A 27,544-nucleotide genomic window follows, 5' to 3' on the forward strand; every position below is an offset into this window, starting at 1 on the left:
TTTCATTCACGCGAGTATTATACTGTCCAAGCCAAATTGTTAGTTACAACTAGCCAACTTTTAAATTAATTGCTGCTTATAAAAAATATTGTGTCTTACAATTCAATACATATTATTTCAGTTCCTATGTGTAAGACTTAAAAAATTAACATGGCTACGTTGGGTAATTCAACCCATATTCAGCGACAAACTTAATTTCTTAGCACCATTCGTTACTCCGTCAATAATTTTTACTTAATTCGTCTACCCTGAGAATCTCAGTGCACTAGCTCTGAGATAGCAAAAATTTGGAGATAGTTTCTCTCTTCTCCCCCCCCCCCCCCCCCCCCCCCCCCCCCGCTCCTTTTTTGTTGGAGTTCAAGACAATGTGAACCAAAAGTGGAAACTTGAAACTTGTACCTTAGGTAGGTTAAATATACTTTACATATTTTGGAACAACTTAGATCCGCTGTGCGAAAAGTTTCATAATAGATTTCATACTTGCATGCTAATGTTTACATTAAATAAAAGGCTCAGTAGATTAAGCAGCCGGTAGGTACATATACCATTGTATTATTACATAACATTTTAAGTTGTTCTGTTCTTCGGAGGAGAAAGAATAATTGTAAATTTTTAGACGACTTTATGAATGTAACTTAAAGATAAATCCCTTTATCAGGCATTATTTTGTTTTTACTTAGGAAGCTACATTGAATGAATCCACATAGCAATGAGACAACAGTTTGAAAATCTTATTAGTTGCCTAAAAATGAGTATTTTATTTAATTTTAGTATACCAATATTAGTCACAAAAAATAGAAAATGTATTGGGGTGTGCGGATATTCGTAAACACGAATAGTTGCGCAGTTATTTATGAACTATTCACATTCGGAAGTCGAATATCAAAGATTAAAATTGCTAATATTTACAGGCACATCTGTAGTTGCTGGTTGTTACTCAGGTGAAGCCAAACTTCTCTTTTTTCATAAGATATTATAGTCGTCATTACTTATTTGCCGATATACAGTAGACTCTTAATCATACGACACTTCGCGATTCCAGGTAAAAGCATCGTTATTGTCATTTGGACTAGTTTTGACCATCCTCGATCTAACCTAATAAAACATTTTTTTTCTCTTGAATCCGTATTCAACCTTCTCTAGCACGAAAATAATACACTGTTATATCTAACTATTTATTTCCCTTAATAGATGGCTGTCTTATGAAAAAACACTGATAACCTACAAGTACATGTAGGACCTGAATTGATACCAAAACAAGCCGTGACACGTGACCGTTCGTCTGGCAGCTAGCATCTACGGGAACAATATCAGCATTCAAATAATGCAGGGTATATTTCACGCAATATTACCTCACACACTGTGTGTATGGCAGTCCTCACCACCGCTATGTGCCCAGTCGTATTGTGACGCTCCGCAAAAACGGTTGCTTTTTTCGTTATAATAATAATACGTGGAAGTAAAAATGGCAGTTACAGTTATAGACTCTGGTTTCTACCTACTGATTACTTTTTGGTAACCAATGAACGTTTTAAGATAAACACGTTTTAAATAGCGAAACTAAACAGATTTACATACAAACACATTTATAAATATACGCGTTACAAGATGATAACACCATCTCTTAGCACTCGCCACCCACGACCGTGCAACCACATTCGTGAAATGTCAGCCTTCACTTGACACTCCTGGAAAGAGATCTACAGAACTATCAGGAGATTGCCGCTACTTTCGGGCAGCTGGAGGAATGTCTGCCTCAAGTGGTGTGGGTATGTACGTGTGAGGACGCCCAGTGACAACACGAAACGAAGCGCTGAATCTCAACAGTGGGACGCTGGCTGGTAGTATAGTACTCTTGAAGAGGATCTGAACACGCGGCACCCATGAGTGCAACAAGTTATTTTCCAGCCTACTTCCTTCAAATTTTACAAATTCTCAACTCCCCCCCCCCCCCCCCCCCCTCCGTTATTCATTGCGGGCATGGAATTTGGATTTTAATTTTAATTTTAAAAAGTACAACACTGCACTTTTTAATATTTATATCTGAGAAATGTGCATATTAATGATGTTTACATTGCTTCAATAGGTTAATAAACATGGTACAATTTTCACTTTGTCTGCAAAAGTGAATATAGTATTACTATTTTCACTACATGTGTTCTGTATTGTTATGTATCTATCTAAGTGAAAATGTAAGATAATTTTTCGACCTTGAAATTATTCGCAATAAATTAAAATAAATTCATGTTCGATTCAAAATTTTCGACCACCAAAATACACTATTCGCACAACCCTATAATGTGATAAGATTTGTGTAGTGAAATATGTGTACATGTGATTTGCATAAGTTTTCTTAACGCTACTACTACGATGGTTTTTTTTTTAAATTTAGTTTCGGCAAAGACAACTTTCCAAGAAAAGAAAATGATAGAGAATGGAATAAAAAACTAGCTATTGCCATAGGAAACGTAGAAAATGATACACCACATATTAGTGTCGTAGGGGACGGCGGCTGGAATAAGACTGACTGACATAGTTTCAATTTAAGTGGAGTGGTGTGTTATCTTCCTGTTTACACCAATGCTTACTCTATAGTCTGTTGTTCATAAAATAAAATATTTCAGTACTTATAACATCCAGTCAAAATGTGCATATTAACTTTTATTTTTCTTTTGAAGAATTGCATTATCAGAGCCGAAACAAACCAACTCTTGTACCTGGGAGTGAAAAGGAAGTATTGCTTCGCATGCGAATTTGCAAGACTCAAAGACAAAAAGGTGAATGAACATCTTTGCTTTAAAAACTATAGTGGTTCAAGCACTGTAATGGAACAAACTATAATAGTAGAAGGGTTCTGCGGGAGTGTTGAGCAGCACTTGTTAAAATACTTACTTTGGTGACGGAGATTCAGTGTTTACTCTAGAATAAAGCAGCGAGTTCCTTACGGAAGGGAAGTCATAAAAATTGAGTGTGCAAACCACATTGTAAAAAAAAACCTTTTTCACAAATTTTCCAGAAATATGTCATTTCCACCATCTGCGCGTCGTTTGCTTGAATCAAGAATAGTAAGATTAAAATCCGGCGCGGCGCTAGAAAAGCAATCGAAATTGCTGGAACAACTCTTGTTGGTACATCTATTGTTCGATTGAAACTTGACATAAAAAATGGTCCACATCATGTATTCGGTTGTCACGAAAACTGCCGTGTAGAATGACTTGATGCAAGTTTTTGGACATACGCCATTGCTAAAAAATTTAGCAATGGCGTATGTCCAAAAACTTACATCAAGTCATGCACTCCCATTGCACAAATCTTTCAAAGATAATGCAGTGTAGAATACTGAAAAAGAAAAAAATACCAATGAAAATTTTGTGACATTTGTGAAAGAGTCGGGGATTATGAAAGCTATTGAAAAGGCTCTTGATCCTATGGTAATGAAATCTGATAGACTCGTACTTAACAAAACTAAAAATCAGGTTGAGCGATATATGAGTATGTTAGCTAAGTTTTCAGATGAAAAACGGGTAAACTTTGCTAAAAGAGGCTCTTATCACGCTCGTTGTATGGGAGCTGGACTGGCCCATGTCAGAGGTCCAAGGTGGCACTTCATCCCATGGAAAAACAAATTTGGTCGAAGCCCAGGAAAATACTTCCAAACAGTTTTAAAAATTAGCTGTCTCCAGTATGAAGATGGCCCTCCAAATAAAAAGAGACGACCAAACAACACTCCTGGTCCTGATTTGGAGTATGGTCCAAGTGCTGAAGACATGTGTCCTGAAGACGTGTTGAGTCCTGAAGAACTTGATACAAAGATGAAGTTTAACCTCGAAAACCTGAATCGGGATGCAACAACATTAAAAAATATTCATGAGTTGGAAAGAAGGAAGTACTGTTGGTCAACACGAGAACACTAAATGGAGGGATGCTTCTATGAACAGACTTAGAGCATATAGTTTCGGTTTTGTGGTAAAAAGAACACATACATCCTGTCACTGTCTAGTAAAATAAATTTTGTATCACAGGGAGATAAATTCCAAAGCCGTTCAGTTTGGACGAGTTAACGAAAATGTGGCTAAGAATATGTATTCCAAACTAAAAAATGTCGAAGTCGAAGATTGTGGCTTTTTTTTTGTACACCCAAGCTTTTCATTTCTCGGAATATCTCCAGATGTACTAGTGGCAGACTATGGTTTGCTGGAAGATAAATGCTTATTTTCAGCTGGGGACGATAAATTAAAGGACTATATTTCAAAAAAGAGAGAAAAAAAAAAACGTTTATCGAAGAAAAACTTTGATTTGCGTCTAAAGAAAACCCATTTTTTTTTTTTTTTTTTTTTTTTACCAGATTAAAGGTCAACTTGGCGTCTGCAGTAGAAATTATTACGACTTTGTAGTTCATACGAAAAATGATTTCCATGTTGAAAGAATTTTGTTCGACAAAGAAATTTGGGAAAAACTCATGCTGTCAAAGCTACAACAGTTTTTTTGCGGAGTGCTTACTTCCAGAGATAGCAGATCCATTAAATACCCGAAGACTAAATGCGCGAGAGCCTGACTTTGTAAAAGAAGCTCAAAAATCACTAAAGAAAAACATAAAACAGATTACTTCAGTTTTGGTTTCCTAAATGTTATGCATGTTTTCTTCTGTTTTTGACATAGTCCTAATATAACAGTGTATATAATATTATAATATTTTGATTGTAAAAGCAATACGATTTTTTTTTTTTTTTTAGAATTTGGGTTATCAAACAAATATTTTATGTTTATTTGTAGATTAAATTCGAAATTATTATAAATTTATATAGACACCTCTTTTACTAAAGTAATACCTATTATGTGTATCGTAGCAGTGAAAGTGCTTGAAAGACTATAATTTCTCTGTTTAAAAACGTATGTCAACATGTTCATTTCAATCTTTAATGTTATGCTAAATTATATATAATTAATATATTTACTTAAATAGTACACATATTGTATAAATTTTTTAATGGTGTCTTTCAACGGTATCATTAATGTACATACATAAAAACTATCTTTGTGAACTCTTTGTAAAATTACACAAAAAAACTCTGGCCAGAGTAGCATTGTTTAATACAGCATTAAATTTTGTATAGTGTTTGTTCCTGTACATTTCAGGAAGTATTTAAGACATTACTTTATTAAAGTATTTAGTACAATTAAAAAAAGTTATTTCTTATCGAGTGAAAGGTTTTTTAATCGATTAGAGTTATAAGACTGGGAATAATTTTTTTTATTGTTTTCGGTTTATGCTCGAAATTAGACCATAAAATCATACCCGGGCCGAGATTATACATCAGAATCTCTCGCTATAAGCCACTCTTCAAATAGTAACTAAATCCCAAAAAATAAATTGTTTCAGCGAAGAAATTGTAGTTGACAACTGTTTAATTGAAAAGGTATGTAAAATAGCACGCGCACAGCATGTGAAGGCCGTGGATCCCGGCGGAGCTGGTGTCTGGCCGCGAGGAAACATATCGGGTAGCAGGGAGGCAGATAACCAAGGCACTGCGACAGCGGCCAGCGCGCGACTGACGACTTGGCAACCCCGCGCGCGGAGTAAGCCTCGCCGCAGCCGAGCGCTGCATATTCGCAACACCCGCGCGCTCTACCGGATAACGACTGACAGGACTGGCTCTTGTATCCCGTTAATCAAGTTCACTTTATAATCATGTTATGAATTCGTACCAATGAATGCCTGAACGGTTTCTTGTTATAAGTTAGAGTATAACAAGTGGCGATTTATTACAAATTCAAAGATGTAATAGTATAAAATATAATAAATTACATGATTTATTAAAATACTTATTGTGAAACCAGAATCCCATAGAGACACATCTCCTGAAATTCATAATTCTTAAATGTTTGGCAACAGCATGTGCCATAAGCCATGTACTACAATTAAGAGTGAGACAGTTTATAGTCATGCACATACACAAGTGTCCAACTCTACATTCACATCATTTCCTCATTAAATGCCACCCAAATATACATATACCTTGTTTAGATAACTTGATGTTAAGCAGGGTTGTGCTACTTCTCTGCCCAAAACTATGTGACCTCACTTTTCTCTTGGTTCTCCATTGTCAATATTTAATATTCAGAGTTAACCGCCAACGTACGAATGCATGTAGCACATGTTTCTGGTGTCACGTGTGAAGTTTCTGTGTGCATAGTAAGAAGTTATTTATGACTTAATATTGAAAGGGAAGGTACAATGAATCAGGCTTGGTTGGTGGTGGGATAAAAATTTCCTGTATGAAGGTGACACCTTATTTTCCAATTTTCATTCTGTAATGCTGACCTCATCTTAAATGCTGGAAACAATGGTAATGTTTTTACATCCATGCAGCAAATAATTTCTTTCTTAACTTTTTCTTGTGTGAAGGAGCAGTGTCCCAATGAGAGAGGGCAATGGCCTGACCAAGAAGTCTAAAGGTAAGCATCAGATGCCTAAAGTTTCAAAAAATAGACACAAAGCAATCAACTTAATTCATTTTTATTTTTCAAAGTATTTTTATGTACCAGATGACAAAGGCCTAGTTGAATGTAGGCATCAGAGGGTTCTTTCTTTGTCTAGATGTCATGATCAGTCCACCCCCTGATTGCATCATAAGATATCTAACTGAAGGGTGGTGGAAATTTTGGGAAGCTAATTTGGCCTCTCACATTACAGTTGAAAATGCAGTATATTATGGAATTGCCTGTTATAAATTTTTTTTGTCGCATCTGGAATAACGTTTAATTATTTTCTTAGTCAACCCAGGATGCATTAGTTGCATAAATATTCAATCTTCACACTGTGATGTACATGCATATGTGTTTATGAACTTTTTTCTGCTTCATATTAATGCTTTTTTATATAATATATTTAATTGAAATTCAGTTCTGAAAAGTTTATGGTCACTATTTCACAAAGAAAAAAAATTAACGCACCACCTCATTATAGGCCTACATTATGAAACATTTTTTTTTTGAGAATATTGGGTTGATAAGATAAGAAACAAATAAATGTATAGTCAACTTCTGATTCTATTACTCCCATGAATAATGATCCTCTTGAACAGGGTGTTCACAGTGTGAAAAATCAGGGAAAAGTCAGGTAGTGAAGGTAATGTACTTGAAATCCTGGAAAATTCATGGAAATTGCTCATTGATATATAATTTGAAGGGAAACTGTATGTTCAGACTGTCATCAACAAAACTATGAAAGCATTTTTCCCCCCAGAAAATTTTTTTTAGTGTATTGTCAAACACACCATAAAATGGCGTAGCAAGGTTCTGTTTGAAATAAAGAAAGTGGAAAGTGGAGGATAGTTTTTTTTTCCGAGAGAGAAAAATTGATAAAATATTGGAAAAAAATTGTCAGGGAAATTTTATCACTGATTTGTATGGACAATATTTTGTTGAATATGTAATTTAACAAGTTACAATTGTGCCCAGCTAAGATGATGACTGTTCCTTGCATAAACAAAACACTTGAAAACTACCTCAAAAACTGTTTCAGGTATTCATTAGTGGGGGGTGTTTGGTTGACTGTTAATTGACTTTAATTGTTCACAATAATTACCAAATAAAAAATGTCTAAATTAATTTCCGCTTTCATTCTTCTTGACGACAAAATTATTACACGTTGCCGAGCCACCGAGACGGCACGACCTCTCGGCCCAGACCGTACAAGACGACTGAACAAATCACAGCACATTACCAAACCTTACAGAAAAATTCAGGTAGCTGGGGAATCCCCCGAAAAGCTGACTTACTATCGGTTACAAAACTTATTCTTACAATTACGATTAAGTAACTCCCCTCTTTTAGGGCTTCCCCTCGCTCTGTAACTCATCTCTGTCTTTTTCTTACCCCTTCTGTCTTTTTTTAATCTAACACATAATTCTGGGATTCTCCAGTCAGATATTCCCACTGTCTGTGCTAACAAATGCGATAAATTATCATCTTTCGGCGGCGTTGCTATGTCGCAGCACGTCTGACTTTCCTTCTACCTAATACTCACTGTCTTAAAACCACTATAAAACATATATATAAAATTATTATTATTATTATTGTTATTATTATTATAAAAAGAACATTTAAATGCAATAAAATACTGAAATTCACTTTTAAATAAATAATAACCAACCAGCACAGTAAAATCAGTAACGTCTAGTTAAAAAGGCTTTTCTAAATCAAAAAACTATCAAAATTAATTACAAGAATATGTTACAAATAATAAAATATTAGTATGAAAAATTAGGTCACTATGACCTTGAAGGCTACATAATTAGCTGATCGATTTCAGTACTAAGAAAACACAATATTTATTATTTTAACAATTACTTGTAAAAGAACTGGGGAGAGGAGGGTTTTGCAATGTTACAGTAAAAAAATTGAACGAAATAGGCCAGATGGTAAATATTTTCCATTTTTTTGGGCATTACGCATTGTGATTTTCTTTGTTAGGACATGTGCTACTCGCTCTGCATATTGTCTACTAAGGTCACTGGCTGTTGGAGGACTAAGTGGAATGGATCCTGCAGCTACTGCCATGCCTTAATGTTGCCAACCAGGGCGGGTATGTGTCTGGAGCCTCCCCACAATCACAGATCAAGATAACATTTGGTAAGGTGTTCTTTTTAAACTAGTGCTGATTTCTGTGGCAAATATCAGGATTTGTACTGCTCTGGTTATTGACATATTGACGGATTAAAGTGGGGAAGAGATGTCATGCTAGATCACCCTTTCACCTTTTACGATCAAGATGAAATGTTGTCCTTATTTATGCTAAGTTTATGCTTAACATGTGCCACAAATATTAGAGTTTAGGCTGATCAGGTTATTGTGATTTTCACATATTGAATTGGTGTGGGAGGAAAAATCAAAGACAAAAATTTTCTGACATATTTTTCTGAGTAGTTCTGTTCTATACATGCTTATTATTATTACTAATGATTTTGTTGTATAAAAGCATCATAAATAACTATGTCAGTCAAAATGAGACTATTTGATAAAACATAAATAAGCATTAAATAATATTTTAGTTTCATATTTGTTAAATAGTTAATTATTATCATGCATAAAGACAATCTTAAAAATAAAAACAACACCAAAATATCCTGTTTTAAAAACAAAATTTATCTTAAAATTAAACCATAAAATCTAGTGTCTACCTATAGAAAGACGCTTAATATTGAAAATGAACAATAATTCCATGCAACTTTCATTCAACACAACCTTTTCCATGAGACATTTTACAAGTCCCCGTTTCCACGCTCTGATTACTATTACATCTGCCAAGTATTAGAACATTCTAGAACCATCTCAGTACTCAGGCATTGGTAAATAAATGAAATAAAGCAAATAACACCCAAAAAAAATAGGATGGGGCAGAATACAATCCCTGATTTGGCAGATGAATTGTGAAAAAAAATTCAAGATATGTAATTTTATCTTTTTGGCAAGAATTTATTAATATTCCACTAGCTGAAATGTTGACTTAATATGTGGGTGAATACGTGTACATAGTTTCGTTATCTACTAGTTTGTTTATTGAAGTATCTGCACAGTTTTGCCACTTATAACATGTTTACTTGAAAAGTTGTTTGTTAAGTACCAATTGCCATTTTAACTTTCACATTAAGAACTGTATTCTAAAATAAAAGGTTCCGTTTTTTGGGAGAGGCACAAAATGGCTGGGCTGGACATGCGGTGGCAGTGACGATTGTCATGTGCACAGCGCATGAGATAATGTGACGTGAAATATGAACCATGTAATTTGAAGTTGTTTGGGTTAGCAACTGTACAGTAATAAATTCTAATATTGTTTTTATGGTGGCTAAGTGCCAGATGCTGGCCTCAGTAGAGTGATTGAGCAAGCAGCCCTGCTGTTGAAGGGAGGGCAAGTCTGTCACCTTCCAGCCATGTGTCACGGCTTTACATCCACTCCCTACATCTCGGTATACAACCTTCTCCTACTCTATGCGTGGGTTTAAAAGGAAGCAAGAAATAGGTAGAAATAGACTTGAAGTAATATGTTGAAATTTCAATAAAACTTTTTAACTTTTTTTTTAACTTTACTACAAGAAGCAAATGAAAATTGGCATAGTACAATCGTTAAAACTTATGCACCATACTGTGTTTAAGCTAAGACAAGCAGGGTTTGTAAGCTCACTGGACAAAAAATTAGTCACCCTAGTGCGCACACACAGATAGATAGTTAAGCCTGTACAGATGGCGCAGCGAATGAGTCCCGTGCTCAACCTCATGTACACTGCCTCTATGTGAGCATAAAACAGTAGCGATCAGTGAGACAATTGATGTTTAAAGCAGACAGTGTATGTCAACTTGGGTAGATGTAAGGATGTGACATAGTGACAAAAAGGGGCAATCGTGTTTGGCCATATGGCCATATGGCCATATGGTGTGTGAAGATACTGGATTTGTTGGTGTTTCACAATGGACTGTTCAACGTGTCTACAACGTGGCCACGAAACACGACATCAGAATTGTGGTCGGAAAAAGATCCCGACTGAAAAGGACTAGAAGACGTGTTTCACGGCTTGTGAATCAAATTTGCTTCCAAACCTGATAGGAATTGCTGCAGTCAGTGAATGAAGGTCCATCCCAACCTGTTAGCGAGAGAACATTGCGACAAGAACTGCATGCAATGAACATTTGGAGTCGGTCACCTCGCGAGAGGCCATTGCTCACACAGGCACATAAAGCTGCCTGTCTTCAATGGGATAGTAATGAATGTGGGCATTAGCTGAATGGCGGAACGTAATGTGTTCTGAAAAATCACATTTTTGCCTTTTTTCCAATGACACACATCATCGAGTGCACTGAATGCCAAATGAAGCATTTCATTCTGGATGTGTGCAAGGTCATTTTCAAACTGGAGGTGGGTCTGTGATGTTTTAGGGTTTTTTTTCTTATCATGGATAGGGTCCGCTCACTGCAGTGACCACTAACATGAACCAGCATGTTTATGTAAACATTCTGGATGATCAGGTGTTGCCTTTCATTCAACATCTGCATGATGAGAATGCAATTGATACCCCAATATTTCAAGACAACAGCAAAGTTCATCAGGCTGGATGCATATGAGTCTGGTATTATGAACACTTCCCCACCCTATTACATCTCAATTGGCCTGCAAAATCACCTGATTTGAACCCTATTGATAATCTATGTGACTTGTTGGAACAGCGAGTAAAATGCCAACATCAGCATTCCCGCAATTTGGTGGAATTGTGCGATCAAATCCTCAGCGAGTGGCTTAACCCTTCTACTACCAAGGTATAATACACCCTTGGTATCTGGTGGGGGTAATAAAGTTACCTCACCTATAAATGCTTAACATTAAACATATCTTATATGTAAATTTATAGTTTTTAAATTTTTAATTAAATAGTTTTGTATGAATACTGCACTGAAAATATTTTTTCAATATATTTAATTTTAACCATTCTTAGCAAATATTTACATAAATATTAGCATATATTTATATAAACATCAACATTTTTGACACAATATGTGTGTATGAGAATCTCAATGAAGTTCATTAGACGTATTCCAGTAAAAATAATACTGAATGATAACTTATAATTCAAATGTAAATATTTTATTGCATTAATTATACATATATTAGTTTGTAATCCTCCAAGAAAAGACTTACTTTTACTGTCTCCGATTTATTTTTATAGCTAGTTTACTAGTTCACTACAATGTTTCAAAACTAAAATTACAAAACTATATGTTCTCGATTACCATTATTCTATCATTTCAACTTACAAATACAATAGTATAAAAATGAACATACATAACACACAATATATATGTAGAATATATGTAGTAGGCTTCCATAGTAGAACACAATGAATGGTAACTAACGTTTAGTAGCCAGTAGTTTGTAAATTTGCAGCACTGAAATACTATACTGTGAACAATGTAAACACCTAGCTAAGATGTTCTCAACTCTGTGCAAATTGCACACTGGCTTCTTACATGTACAACACTTCCACCTTGTTTTTCTGTCTTGCTTTCTTGTACAGAAAGCACATCTCTTCCCTGTTGACATCTGTGATGATTGACCCGTGCGTGGTTCAGTTTGGTCTTTTCTCTGTACTTCCACGCCCATAATTTGCATTGCGTTTAGAGTTTGTGCATGAAGCCCAGTAGGATTTTTCGCTCGCAGTTCAATGTAGAGCTTTGAGAGTTCCAATATCAATTTTTGTAAAAACAGACGCCTTCTTCTAGGATTGTTTTGCTCCCATTCAGGAAACTTGTGAGTCCATATACTATAAGCATTGAGGGCTGCTATGTCAATTATTTCCAAGAAGAGGCGGAATGGCCAACGTTTTGTAGTACGAACACATGTATATTCTTGAGTCATCATGTCGCCTGTATATACTCCCCCTTTTGTTTCGTTGTAGTGGTGAATTATTTGCGGTTTGTCGTGAACTATGTCTGCACTGTGGTGCTGTGTTGAGAGGAGGATAACCGATTTATTTTTCTTTGGAACGTAGGACGTGAGCGTCATATCTTCTGTAAAGGCAAAAAGGGACAAATTTACTTCTCGTCGAGGACTAGGATAAAATTCATTTGGAATTTCCCTTTTATTAGCTCTCAGTGTACCAACAAGCGTCAATCCTTTTTCCAACAATGCTTGTGCTAATGGTACGGAAGTAAAAAAATTGTCTGTCGTTATACATCTACCAGAGTGAAAATATGGCTCTACAAGTTCCATAAAGACTCTCTTTCCTTGGTTCACTTCTCTTTGTTTGTTCACCATTCCAGCGTATACTTGAAGGTTGCAAACATGTGCAGTTTTGCTATCTGCACAAATCCAGATCTTTATTCCGTAACGAACAGGTTTTGATTTCATATAAACCCGGAATGAGCAGTGTCCCATATAAGTAGCAAGCCTTTCATCAACTGTTAGATTGTCATGAGGTACAAAATTACGAACACATGCATTGGTAAATATATGAAAAACATCTCTTATAGCCTGCAACTTATCATTTTTCAATTCAATACGAGCCTGTCTCGTAGCAGGATCATAAAATCTAAGCATGGACCAAAGTAACTGAAATCTAGTTCTAGACACAGTAGCTGTAAAAAATGGTTGACAAAATGCTGGATCAGAAGCCCATAATTCTGCCACGCTTACCTGATTATTGTGTAGTTTACCAGCTGCTATCAAAATAGCAATAAATGCTTTTATTTCGGTAATTGATGTATTTTTCCAGTGTTTTGTGGTTTGTGGCTGTTTCTCATTGTTAGCTTCAACACATCTCTCGGCTTTCAAATTCGTGTACTTAGAAACAATTCCTAAAATTTCGACAGGAATAAAAAGTAAAAATGCCTCTGCTACAGATGTAATATTTTTGCTATTTACAGACAGTCCTGGTTTATCACCTTTCAAAATGTTATTGGCTCGCCGTTTACTTTGACTTGGGGGATTTGAAGACCAAACAACCCCACTCTTAGACGAATATGTTTTCAATTCATTTACACTATTCTCACTATCAGATGTATCTTCTGTAGTACTTGCAATGCTTACCTCGTCATCAAATTCACTTTCTGCTTCAACGACATCTTTGTCTTCACTGTCATTCCAAATAGCGAATATTTTCCTTTTTTCAGCTGTAAGATTACTTGGATCATCTATAGCTATTATTTTTTGTATCTCATCAGGTGTGTAATATTTAGCCATTTATGAATCCTAAGACACAAAAGAGAAAACAATGCAGATTAGATATATTCATTATTTCATTAGTTAGATAAAATATATAAAATAATATAGTTACCTTTCTCAACGAGACATATATCTTGATAAACTAAACAGTTACTACATTCTGTTCACAAAATAGAAAAATAGTAAACGCATTTTTCACACCAAAATAAAGTGAGACTAAACAAATCACAATCGCATAGAAAGCATGATATAGTCAGCAAGAGCAAGTCATCATAAAACAAAAAACACTGCTGCGCAGTGCAGTGGTCATGCGAAGAACTAATTGATGCAGGTTCCCATAGCTCAGTAGGTAAATTCATCTTTTTAAGGTTTTATTTTACTTCTCAAAAATATTACAAAATGACAATATATTTAACCGTTTATTCAATGCATGAGTTACCAAGGGGGGTATTTCGATTACCCCAGCAGAAATTTTTTTTTTTACACATTCCTGATAAATAAAGCTAGTTGGTGCTGTCACTTTTATATTGCTTGAAATATTATAAACGAATAGAAAAATTCACAGCTTTGGAAAAAAATCAGTCATTTTTATTGTAAAAAAAACATAGTGGGGTAATTTGACTACCCCCCTTGGTAGTAGAAGGGTTAACCTGAATGCGAGGTACCTGCACAACCTTGTGGACTCACTTCCTAACCGCATCCAGGCGGTTATGAAGTCCAGAGGCAGAGTTGCACTGTATTAAATGATGCTTGTAATGATTTCTCCAGGGGTGACTAATTTTTTGTTCGGTGAGCTTATTAACATGTAAGAGTATCATATTCTTGCCAGACATGGCCTATGAAAAAATTAATACTCCAGTAAATAAAACAGGGTTTTATTTTTGTGGTAGGAAAGGTATAACAGACTTCATATGGGAAATGTAAATTTTGTTTAAGTAATGCGAGGGAGGGGGGGGGATCAAAATCAGTGTAAAAATTTTACAACTGCTCCTTCGAATTAATGACCCTTTTCCAGGAATCGTGAAGGGTCATAGAATCGAGAGTTGACTGTGTACTTGTATGTTTTGTAATTGATTTTCTTTGCAGAAAAGAAACAAAATAGTAATCCAAAATATTCATAATTTTACTAATGTAGGGAAATTTTATCAGGGACACATCTGTACAAAAGGACACAAACTTTTTTATTTCAAAAATTTTTTAAAGCCAAATTAACTACAAAACTTCAAAACTAAAAACGTATGTTTTAGTAAAAATACAAAAGGTTTAAAAAATAATCAGTAGTTTTTCTTATGCAGATCCTTCTATCATGTACCTTTGACCAGAAAATCACTGGTTACTTTTTCCATTTGACTGTGTGCACCATTGTAATCAATTGCTAACTTTTTAATATCATATCGTGACTATGTTTTAACTTTATATTATTTAACCTAATACTAACCACTTCTTTAGGTTTATACAAAGTCTGAGAAACTTTTGCAAAATTGTGCTCAACTTTTCTTTGGAGACTGTACCCTGTTCCTATACCACTGTACTTCTTTCATTTCAAATTGCCCATTGCTGCCTCTCAGAGAAAACCAGGTTTTCAGTTGACCTGTGTCACTGGTGACAGCTACTCATTGGTCTGAATCAGAAATTACACTCTCAATACTAGTGACTAGAAAAAGGTTTTTTATATTCAAATGTGCATACTCTCGAAAATTAAAAAGGAAGTACAGTACAAATTTGATTTAGATTTATCATTTCACTTTATGGTATAAACAAAATGGGACAATGAATAATTAATCTGAAACTAATTTTTTACAAAGTATATATTATTTAGTAATAACTTGAAGACAATAAAAAAATATGTATTTCAATACACTAGTCCCTCACTTAGCACGACTAATGCGTTCCTAAAAATGTTTGTGTTATCCAAAATTGTGTATTCTGAAGCATTAGTCACCATAAATAGCAAGGCTAATTTACTTGTTTCAAAATGTCTAGGCAAATATAAATGCATAGAATAACATTCAAAAATAAATATGTCACTCCATTTATCTGTATAAGCCTACCATCGAATAAGTACTTTGTATGAGAAATACAACACAGTGTAACAGGAAATAGTTATCGTCAGTTTGCTGGTTGACTTGCATGCCCGGGCGTGACCTTGAACTCACAACTTGTACCTTTTTGCGAACTTTCCAAACCATTCTTTATTGTCAAGGAAACCGATATTACTGTCAGGATTTTTAAATTTTATTTTTTTAAAAATTCAAGTGTTTGTTCGTGTATTACTGCTTGTTTCACATGAATCCTGTCAGGCCTTTGATTTTTTTTTTTCATTGCACCATTCATTTAACAACCTTTTCCATGCGAATCATCTGTTCATTTCTGTTCCGGTATCTAATGTCTAATATATTCCTGCTAGTACAACCAACAGCATCAGACTTATGCAAACGTTTGATACAGTACTTATTTCGTACGATTATGTGCAAAGTTAACTTTCTTAAAACTAAAGTGCTACCAACATAAGTGTGGGCTTCATGATATTCTGCATACCGTAATACTTCTAGTTTTGTCTCAAATACTTGACGACGATGCATTATGCTCTCACTTGGAAGCCATGATTCTAGTATGATTCCAACTGCAGGTGCTTGCGCACTTACAGTTACTGGCAGACGAATGAGCAGGCATTGCTTTGTGTTTGTGCGTGCGAGTTCCCTGCCATTGGTTAGACTGAAGTTCATCACGACTCTGTCCGTGGCCAGGCGACAACGGTACGGTTTGGCGGCATACGCTTGGAGGTAAAAACATTTGGTCCTTTACACTCCATAGCCGCAACTTAACTTGCCATAGCTGATGTTTGTACATCATCCGATAGCGTAGTCAGACCTGCTCTTGCATCTCTTCCTTCCGCGTATGGCTGTCACGGTACATCTGTTGTTTACCGAGTTGTAACAGACTTCGTAATGTCATGCCATACTTTTTTTTGTGTGTGGCTATTTCGTGCTAACTGAAATGTACAGGCGTGCTATTCAAGACTGGGGCAGTAAATTTAACATTGTGTCAAATGAATTTGTGCAATCTGAAGATTTGCTAAGTGAGGGATTGGTGTATAGTATGCTTGTGAGATATGTGATTGCATAAAAAATTGAATCATGACCAATAAACTATTACAGAGCTTGATTTCTGCATTTGTAATTGTGTAGTCACTTATCAGATGTGTACATAAGTACTGTATTGTATTTATAATTTTGTATTTTTTGTTTCATTTAGTGTTTAAAGTAGGTCTTTCACAAGATATAAAGTAAAAACTAGGGATGAGTCGATTCCAGATTTCTTCGATTCCGATTCTGATTCCGATTCCATAATTTCCATTGATTCCGATTCTAATTCCCAATCTTGCTTTCTTTCTGAATGAAGTTATGGAAATTCAAGCAGAAGGTTAACCTAAAGAATATCATTTATGAAGTCTAAATGTATGTTTATTATAAGAAAATTTACATTTGAAAAGTTTGCAAGTTTTGTGAAATGCATAATTAAAACTGATCAAAATCCATGATTTTGTGTTCTTGTGAAATTCCTCTCGCCTGCCATGATCTTTAACAATCCTGATGGTTTTGTTTCAATTGATTTACATCTGTGAAGATTTACAATTGGATTAAAACACTAACTGATCATGAGGTATTTTCTGTTTATTGTGATTCAGATTCAATGATTTAATAATAATGCAAGCTATCACAGTAACAGCAAATGAAACATTAACACAAATGTGAAAACAGTGCATTTTTTACAAAAAATTGTTTACACATTGAAAGCAACATGTGATGCACAAAAATAGATCTTTGGCATTCAGTTTAATGACTTTATATACACGTAAATACAATTTTTAAGTGACTTTTTTTTAACGAAAAATATTTACGTTATTAAAGTATCAAAAATATAATGTAAAATTAGCTTTAGTACAAGAAAGATTTAAAAAATTTAAAATGTGTTATGATTAACACAGTTAGTTGTTCAGCCTGCGTTAAATTATTTCCTTTCAACATACTGTTATGATTGCACTTCGACGTGGGAAGTGAAAGCTATTATTTTAACAAGCGTAGAGAAAAGTTACCTTAATATTGTATTTATGAAATAAAGGTGTTATATTGAATTAAGTGTACAATGTTTTCCCTGCAAGTACAGAAATCTAACTTTGGTTAATACAGTGTTACGGATAAATATAGGTGATTGCGTTTTTGATCTAAACTTTAAAAATCTACCACATTTTTTGTGTGTTAGTGCTACCCTAGGCAAGTTGGCCAGAAATAGGCAATTGTGGCAAGAATCAATTAATGTAAATCTGTTTTACATCGAAATTATTGACAGTTCTAATGACCTATCATTCTAAATATGATACGATTCCTTGCATGGTACAATTCATCATTACAACATGAGAATTGACGGTTCTGATTCCAGATAGAATCTGTGGAATCGAAGAACCATCCCAAGCAAAAACACTTATTTTTTCATGAAAATTATCATTTATAGGGTTGGACTTTTTAATATATAGTTTTTACATTGTTATATTTAAATATAAAAGGTGGTAATTTGTGTGTGTGTGGGTGTGTAGGTGTGTGGGCATGTGTGTTTAGGTGTGTGTGTGTGGGCGTGGGCGTGGGCATGGTTGTATGTGTAAGGTTTTAAATATAATAAAATTGTTTTTATTTCTAAACTCATTATTTTATAACTTAATTTATCATGCCATAGGGTTATTCCATGTCAAATCAACCTATGATCTGAATTTGATATTTCAGATTTCCATGGTTTTTTGGTACTTACATTGTTCTTATAAAGTAAATTAAAATATGTATTATTTACTATTTTGAATGAATAGTTATTTTTTAATAAATTATTTAAAATGAGAAAATAGTACAATTTTTGGTGAACATTGGGCTCTTGTTTTTTTAACCATTATACAAAGACAGCTTGAAAAGAACTCATTTAAAAGCTCTTGAAAATAGCTATAATTTGATGAGCTACATGGGCAACTTAGTAAAAGAAAAAAAAAGAAGAAAAAAGTTGATAAACTTTTGTATTAAAATTTGAAAATACCAATTTTAGTTTGGAAAAAAATAGGCTTATAATGCAGGTTTTGTGACTTTGTCTACCAAATTTCATTTTGAGTCAAGAATGAGATCATATTAAAAAAAATAATGGACAAACATTGCTATCAGTAAGTATAAAATATCTGCTATGACAAAGATATGCTACACCTTTACAAAACTTGCAAGTTACTGTTCCTCTGCTGCATGCTGATGAGTCGATATCAGTACACAATATTATACCTGTTAAGACCTTCACAATAGTGGTTCATTTTGTTCAGTTCAGCTGTAGATGTCTCTCTAGTGTAGTAACTTGTATTGTGTGCTCAGTGAGTATAAATTTTTTTTTTGAAATTGTAGGCTAGTTCATAAATTAAAAAAAAAATTCCCATGCTAGTATTCTAACCAAAATATTTGTTTTCAGTATGGTGGATACAGATAGGAACTGGTCAACTTATGCAGTTAAGTGCTGTAATCCTCTTAGTGTGAAATCATAGGTCTAATTTGAAAAGCTTAAGAACTGTTACAAGTTTGATGTGCTTGTTAGATGATAATCATAATCCAGGGTAAAAAAAATTAGCTTCTCAAAGTTTTGTTCATTACGTCCAAAATACTGCAGTTTGGCTGGAAAAAGTGGCACACACAGCTAAATATTTAATTAATGATGTGTGGTGCCCATTTTTATGAATTCTATTTTTATGAAATTCCCATCAAACACTACAGAATGTGTTATAAGATTATTTTGGAATAATGTCTGAATAATGATAGAGAATTAGCTGCAATTTGAGATGCCAAAATAATCTGTAACATTTTATTACTTGTGGTTTTGAATATATAATGGTTATCATTATAAGAAATTTTAATTCCAACTTGACTTAAAGATTACATCAACTTTATGTGTAAAATGAGTGCCTCCACATAGTTAATTAATATCACTACAATGGTAAGTTATACTTTACAAGAAATAAAGCAGTATTGAAAGTTGCTATCAAAGATATCAAAAATTAAGTAATGTTTGGTTTCACTAACTCAGCAACTAATACAACATATATGGGCACTGAACATAACCCTTGCAAATGTTAAACACATTCGCCAAACAATGTTCACAGTAATTACATAAAAGTTTTACCATTCTTAACGATACTAGCATCCAAATTTCAACTAGGAATAATCAATATTTTGTAGTGAAAATATTTTTACTAAGGCACAACAATAATGGATGTAAGTTCAAGTCGAGCAAGAATATATATTTAAGAGGCTATACAATTGGTATAAACAACATTGTTACGATTTATTATTAAAACAAGAAATAATAAATCGTCGTGGGAAAACTACTGGGTTCGTAAGTAGATAGCCCGATTAAAGATTTTAATAAACAGTTTTATTGATGGCCACTACTTACTTCACTAACAAATAATCTTCTACAAACACCTAAAATCAATTACACCTAAAGAAATGTCTATTCCCCAGTCACTCGTTTTTACACACCGCACACCTCGCTGGGCCGCACCTCTGGCGCAACTCTCGCCGCAGCACCCCTCGTGGACCTCCGCCGCGTGACTCCGTTGCGCCCGTGCCACTATCGCCCGGAACTGAACTCTGCCCTGGAACTTTCGTCCAGGGACTTCGCCGCTCCGCCGCACGCGCAGCACTATCGCCCGGAAACTCCGCCGCGGGAAAACTCCCGGCTGAACAGAACTGACTCGGAGGCTGGCATCCTGGGCTTATATAACACAGGCGCCACTTCTAGAATTCACGAGCACGTCTGGGACCAGTCGCGTCATTCCGTGCCGACCCGACGTGAGAAATCTCTAGACACGCGTTGGCAGCTGCAAGGTAGTGTGGGGGACTCCCCAGCTGTCAGGTGTCAGATATCAAGCTAACAGCGCTGCGTGGGGAGCGGAGGGAAGGAGGGGGAAAGCAACGACCCTTGTAATCTACCAGGCGCGCGCGGCACATCTCACGTTGTGGCGGCCACGTGACATCAGTGACCGTGCGGGTTTGCCAGCCAGTTACGAACCTGCGCGCGCCGCGGCCCTGCTCACGTTCGTAACAATATTGAGATTTCTCGACTAAAATGATATCCTCTGGGACAACATTGATGATAGTTGAACATGAACATAAAAAAATTGTATACATGAGAAAGCAATATTGGGAAAAATCAACATATGAAAAATGAAAATTATTTAAATTACTAAGCAACATAAATTTTAGATAAAATGTGTGCAGTTAGGATGCTAATATTGCTAAAAGAAACACAAACAATATTTTGACTCCTATTGAAGTCCTCCTTAAAATAAATATAATTTGTTATGGGCAATCAAAGGTACTTCTGGAACTCATACTCTGTTCTGGAAACAGCAACTGTCTCTGAAAGCCATGTTGGTAATCCACTAGATATGCTCGCACTTCAGGATACGAATGTTCAAAATTAATAAATCTTCAACCACTGACTAAGACATTTTCATGTTGAAATTAAATCTAAGATTCTCAGTGTGATTGTCAATAGACCATTCAGAACTCTAACTAATTCAAAAACTTGGTTTGGATTATTCAATAATTTTCCTAAATACTTCCTTAAAATATTTTGAGTAGCAATGATGATGTAATTGCTTAATGCTGAACTTTATCACAGACAGCTAATGTCCGAGACCATTCGAAACCTACTAATAATTTTTAATAGAAAAAACTCACTTTACCCAATCATCAGTTAACTAAACAAAGTTATTAAACAAAAGAATCCAAATGAATATGTAAACTGAAATCAAATACATACAGCAATGAGAGTTGTGCTTGCTGGAGAGAGTGCATTTCCATAGCATAACACAACATGTAATGACAACATTATTATTTTATGAAACATTTAACATCAACTGCAGTTACATGTCCGTGTTTAGCAAAAATCATGTTTCCTTGCCCTTCCATTCCTTGCAGCCCTTGCAGACTGCCACAGGAATGCTTGAAGTTAGTGTCCTGCAGTCAAAACTTTCAAAGAATTTTTGATTAAAATATTTGAAGAAGAATTTGTTGATCTAATTACTTTCAAACGGTGGGTTGTAGTTGATCGATGTACAATGGAGACTGTTATTTAAAGGAGTAAGTCATTTTGTTAATGCTTTCTGTGAAAGATTTGTCAAGCTTAAAAGTCATGAATTATTTGCACAACAACAGAAAGCATTTTCCAGTTTCTTAAAAGAAAGTATAATTCAAGAGGAGGCACTTGTTACATGTGATAACTCTGAAATTATGCCTTTATTCTATATGTCAGAGTTCAGTCTTATAATTGAACAAACACTCAATCCACCATTTACTCATGTGTTATGTCATTCAAAGAAGGCACTAAACTGAAGCACTTCAATTAGGTATTTATTTCTGACTGTTCACAATACTGTCAATGGTAAAAAATTTTTTCCTTGGAAAACCTAACTATAATACTGTGTAACAAGATGGTAATAACCTAATTGAACCAGGTAGGTCAGGCTAATTTTTATTTATTTCCTAAATTTTTACTAAAAGTCTGTGCATTTGATGCGCTTTGGATAGTTTCGGAACAGTTATGATGCAGTTCGTGCGTTGGTGTACGCAGGGTAACTTAAAAGAAAAAAGTAAAGTTAGTGCACTTGATGCACTACAGATAGTTTCGGAAAAGCAACGATGCTTTGGTGTGAACCGAACCCTACCTAACCTAACCCAAGGTAGGTTAGGCTAATTTTTATTTTATTTTTCCTGCAATTTTTCTTAAGGTTGGTGCATTTGATGCGCTTCGGGTAGTTTCGGAACAGTTATGATGCAGTTCGTGCGCTGTTGTAGGCAGGGTAACTTAAAAGAAAAAAGTAAAGTTAGTGCACTTGATGCAGTACAGATAGTTTCAGAATAGCTACGATTCTTTGGTGTGCATGGTGTGGGCAAGTTGTGTCTGCAAAGTTAGCTTCATTTTGTTATTCCATGCTATGGGACACACTGCTCAAACATGTCCCAAAAGGTCTGCAAAAAAAAGTCATATAATACAGTATTTGTATGACAAAAATTATAAAATCACAGAATTTTTATGCAAACAATTGACAAGTAAGTATGAAATAATAAGTAAAAACATGCAAATTAATGCCAGAGTCAAAAAGAATAAATAAAATTGATTTGTGACACAAAGTTAGAAATAAGTAAGGATATGTTTAAATGCAGGTTATTCCTACCTTGTAAATATTGGTAGACACAAAACAGCATCTTTGGTATCAACACACGAGCTAAAACTTCAACACACAATAATTATGAATATATTCCTAGGTAGTTTTACTATAATAAAGTTTCATTTGGCACACCAATATGTTTGGTATGTAACATAATTTTTATGCAAATGACTATATACTATTGCTACACATGGGTCTGCCATCTTTGTCCCACATTTCCGTTTATCAACTTCTATTCCGTTTTCACTAAATCACTCCTATCAGAATTAAGATGTTTACTAATTAAAATTTGATTTGTGTTCATGCAGTGTGAAATATACAAAAAGTAAAAAAAAAAAAAAAATTAAAGGCTGTGTATTGTATTGTATTTATAAGTACGATGCCCTACAGCTATTGTTACAATAAGTAACAAAAAACTATAACAAAAATTATCTCAGAAGAAGCCCTTGATTTCAGGAGCGTACGCTGAATTTCATTTCGGGGGTAGGTAGAACCACTTTTCCTGCTGTTTGCTTTCTTTCAAATACTTTCCTTTTGTTGGGGGTATACTAGATTTTCATAGATGTTTTAGAATTTTTAAGGTGGTGATGAAAAATCCCCCCCTCTCCCTTTTCCATTCCATACACCCATTCTTAATCTCAATGGTTACTGGCTACTCTATACAGTTGCTCTATCTTCTTATGTGCTGTCAAGTCAAGTTAATTTATTGATGAGAAAACTAATGATACCTTGAGCTATTTGGTATCTAGTCTCATTGACAATGTGGGCATTAACATACAGACTTGGGAACATGATGGTTGAATGGTCAGATCACTTGCCTCCAACCAAGGTGTTCCGGGTTTGACTCTAGACAAGGTCTAACCCTGATTATTCAATGACTCTAGACAAGGTCTAACCCTTATTATTCACATGTGGGATATGTGGTGGACTTTTTCGTGTTCTGTGAGTTTTCTTGGGGTGCTCTGGTTACCACACCCATTAATTCTGTTTATGCTTTTTGCTTTCACTGTCTGTATTGACTCTGATGTCAATGAAACATAAAGTTCAATACATTTCCAAAAATTTTATGTCAGCAAGATTGGGAAACAATCAGCCATGACCTATAATAAGTTACCATTCCATGTGGTCAATGGGTCATCCTACTCGCTCAGTGGTCCGTCGGCATCCAGCTAGTCTCCTCCTCACTCTGTGGTCCAACGAATCCAGGGAGTAGCCCTACTCACTCGTTGGTGTTGCCCAGCAAGTAGTATTCTGATGCAGCTCTCAGTTGGGCAGCGATTCCATCCTCTTGCTCCTTGTCACTGACTGTGTTTGGTAGGTTGTGACTGCTTGTAGTTCTGGTGTTGGTCTCCCCTGTCTCTGGTTGATATACCTGTGGAGCTGCTGTGATATCAGCTGTTGTCTGCTGATTTTTGTTGTGCTCCAACCTACTGTTGGTTCCTGGGACAACTTACACTGCGTGGCACTTACACTAGGTGAATTATTTGCTCTTTTCTCCTGAACTAACCTATGTTTCGGGGTAACGACACCACACGGTTAAGAATAAAAACATTATGACTATACATACCGTAATGAGGTCTTCAATATTTTTTTTCCAGAAAATATAATAAAATGCTTTGAATGGAGTATCATTTGATAATGTATTTAACTTAAGGGATGTAATATTTAGTAAAAATAAAAAAAAATTATAAATATTTATAATTTTTAGAATGAAACTTAATTGCTGAAGGGGTAACAATTTTCTAGCATTACAATAATTCCGTTCACATGAGGGAAAATAGCTAGGTATGTGGTGGAGGAACTGGGTGAGGAGAGGAATAGTTAAGTACGTGGTGTGGGAACCAGCAGGGAAAGGTAGAAATGATGCAGCATACTTGTGCTCTTGCTCTTTTGCACTCTTGCTCTCTTGGGCACTTGCGCTCTGTTACTCTTGCGCACTCACACACTTGTGCACTTTCATGTGTGCAGTTGTTACTTGGGTGGGGACGTTGCGCTATCCCTACTCCGGGGCCGTTGGCGCGGTCAGTGAATGCTGGAGCAGCCTTGAGCGGGCTTTACGTGGTGGCATGCACATGTTGAACCCTGCCATGCTGCAGGGATAGGCGGGTTATGGCGGTAGGGATCCGCCTGCGCCTGACGCCACCCCGACTAGGGAGTATTTAGGCAGAGGGCAACACAACGGGGTTTGAGCTTATTGTTGTGCACGTCCCGCAGGCCATCTTTGATATAACATATTGTTTTTTCATGTATGTATTATTAATTTCATTACTTGTATAGATCATTATTGTTATACAGTGTTATAAGAGTGTTGTTTTAGTTGTACATCTAAATATTTCTGCTGGTATAATGCTTTTCATGCTTTAGTTTTACATTGGTAATTATTTGTCACAAATTATTATTTGATTAACTTAATCACACACCGTGTTATAGTTATGATTCCACGAGTGTGTTAATATAAGTTTAACTAAGAGGCGTGAATATTTCTCAATCAGAGTGTAGTTGTGGGTGACTGTGGCTCAACAAAGTAGCATTGAGCTATTTATATGCCATTTTGTCACTTTCTCATGCCAGATACCTATCTCAGACTACACACGTCCATTTGGACAATTAGTTAAGCAGCATAAACTACCTGATTATCAGCAAGCTTCTAAGAATTATTTAAAATCAAAGTTAGTTTTAAATGTACAAGAAATACATTTTAGTACAATTTTTTTTATTCAAAGAATGTACAATTTATTCATTTGTGTTGAAAGGAGTATTTCATTTGAGATCATACCCTGGTCCTTACTATTCTCAATTATTATCTCCTTTTCTATTAAAAAATATTAGTAATTTATCTCTATCTATAACTAATAAGCAAGAAGTTTAATTTCTGTTGTGCATGGACTCCACGTGCACATTTTTTAAGATAAAAATAGTAGTACAATATTGAGACTTAGGTGTCCTATGTGGTAAATTCTTACATTATTATGTAATGAATTGTTGTGATGACATAACATTTTGATTTGTTTCATGTTAAAGTGAAATGAAAATGTTTGATAAAAATTAAAAACTATGAAAACTAAACTTTTCCACAAAATATCACAGCTCTAATGCAACACCGGAGTGTGTTCACCAAATTTTGTGATAATAACTAATGACAATTCACAACTCTCCAAAATGATTAGTTTTTCAAGTAAACACTGTACCTATGAATTAATTGTTAACCGTGTTGGTTGTTAGTGTGTTGTTTTATTCATTTTTATTTTTATTTTACAATTTTCTTGTATTGTAAAGTTTATTTCAACAACTTTTTAAAATATAATCCCATTCTCCACCCATAATGAAATTTGGTAGAAAGCCACAAAACCAGCATTATTAACATTTTTATTTCCAGACAAATTTTTTTTTAGTTTTAATAAAAAAGTTTATGAACTTTTTTCTTTTCCAAAGTTGTCCTTATAGCATATCAAATTGTGGCTATTAACAAAAGTTTTTAAATGAGCCCTTCTAAAGCTTTCTAGGTATAATGGTTAAAAAACAAGAGCTATTTTAGTGAACCAAATGTTGACCATAAATAGCAGTATTTTGTTTTCATTTTAAATAATTTACAAAAAAATTTATTTCCTCAAAAATTTAGATGATACATATTTTTAATGTTCTTCATAAGAACAATGTAAAGTACCAAAAATCATAGAAATCTAAAACTTGGAGGTTAAAAGTTTTTATATTTTTTTTTTATTTAACATGGAATGACCTCATACCAAGTACTAAAATGGCACATTTTTCTTTGTTTTGTATTGCAGGGACTTGTTCTATGTTCGTAACCATTTACCAGTTCCAGAAGTAGACATCACTACATATGAACTAGAGATTGAGGGCTTGGGTTTGAAGCAGATTTCGCTGTCGTTAGACGATCTTAAGAAGTTTCCAAAACATACAGTCACTTCCACAATTCAGTGCGCTGGGAACAGAAGATCGGAAATGTCTCAGGTACTTTTCAACATGTGTGGACTTCAAACTCATATGACGTTTCAGAGTTCAAAGTGATTTACTACCTAAACTTTTGTAGTTAAGTAGAAAAAATACTGTTACATACTTTTGTTACTTTGGCAATACGTATTTTATATTTTTGATAATTGTTACACCAGAACCATGTGGCATAAGATGTTAAAAAATGAGGAAAGTTAAGTACAAATAATAGCAAACAATCAATTAGTATTAAGGTATATTTAAATACATATTGTCACGTGGCTCAAAATTATCATTAATTTATTTAATTATTTTATTTGTTGGAAATACAATTTTAAATTATTTTCTCTAGTTCGGGACTTGGTTTCCCTCACGCTAAGATGGTGTAACACCTTTGTTTGATTTGGGTCTCCGCGGGGCTGGGAGAGTGCGAGTCTTGCACGTCTTTGTCTGGGAATGCAGGCGTGACCGCGTTTCAGCCAGGCCAGCTGACAAGTGGTTTGCTGCAGTTCCAGAGAAACGCGGCGCAGACTTGTTTACCGTTTCTTTTGAGGCCAACTGGGAATGAGGTTGTGCGCACGCGCTTTGCGCAGGGCGAGTGTTGCAACCTGGTGGCCGGTTTTCTGACTACG

General features: G+C 35.0%; 1 protein-coding gene across 6 annotated transcripts in view; it reads left to right on the forward strand.

The window, feature by feature from the left end:
- The window catches only part of LOC134530983 (sulfite oxidase), a 124,967-nt gene that overhangs the window by 57,057 nt on the left and 40,366 nt on the right, over positions 1–27,544 (forward strand). For 3 of the 6 annotated variants that reach the window (XM_063366386.1, XM_063366384.1, XM_063366388.1), the window contains 2 exons: positions 6,407–6,456; positions 26,779–26,933. In XM_063366386.1, the coding sequence (XP_063222456.1) occupies positions 6,407–6,456; positions 26,779–26,933 (205 nt within the window). Of the gene's footprint in view, positions 1–6,406; positions 6,457–26,746; positions 26,934–27,544 lie in introns of all 6 variants that reach the window. The other 3 variants (XM_063366385.1, XM_063366387.1, XM_063366389.1) reach the window with 1 other exon arrangement.

This window comes from Bacillus rossius, chromosome 3 (assembly GCF_032445375.1).
Source record: "Bacillus rossius redtenbacheri isolate Brsri chromosome 3, Brsri_v3, whole genome shotgun sequence".
Classification (NCBI taxonomy): Eukaryota; Metazoa; Arthropoda; class Insecta; order Phasmatodea; family Bacillidae; genus Bacillus; species Bacillus rossius.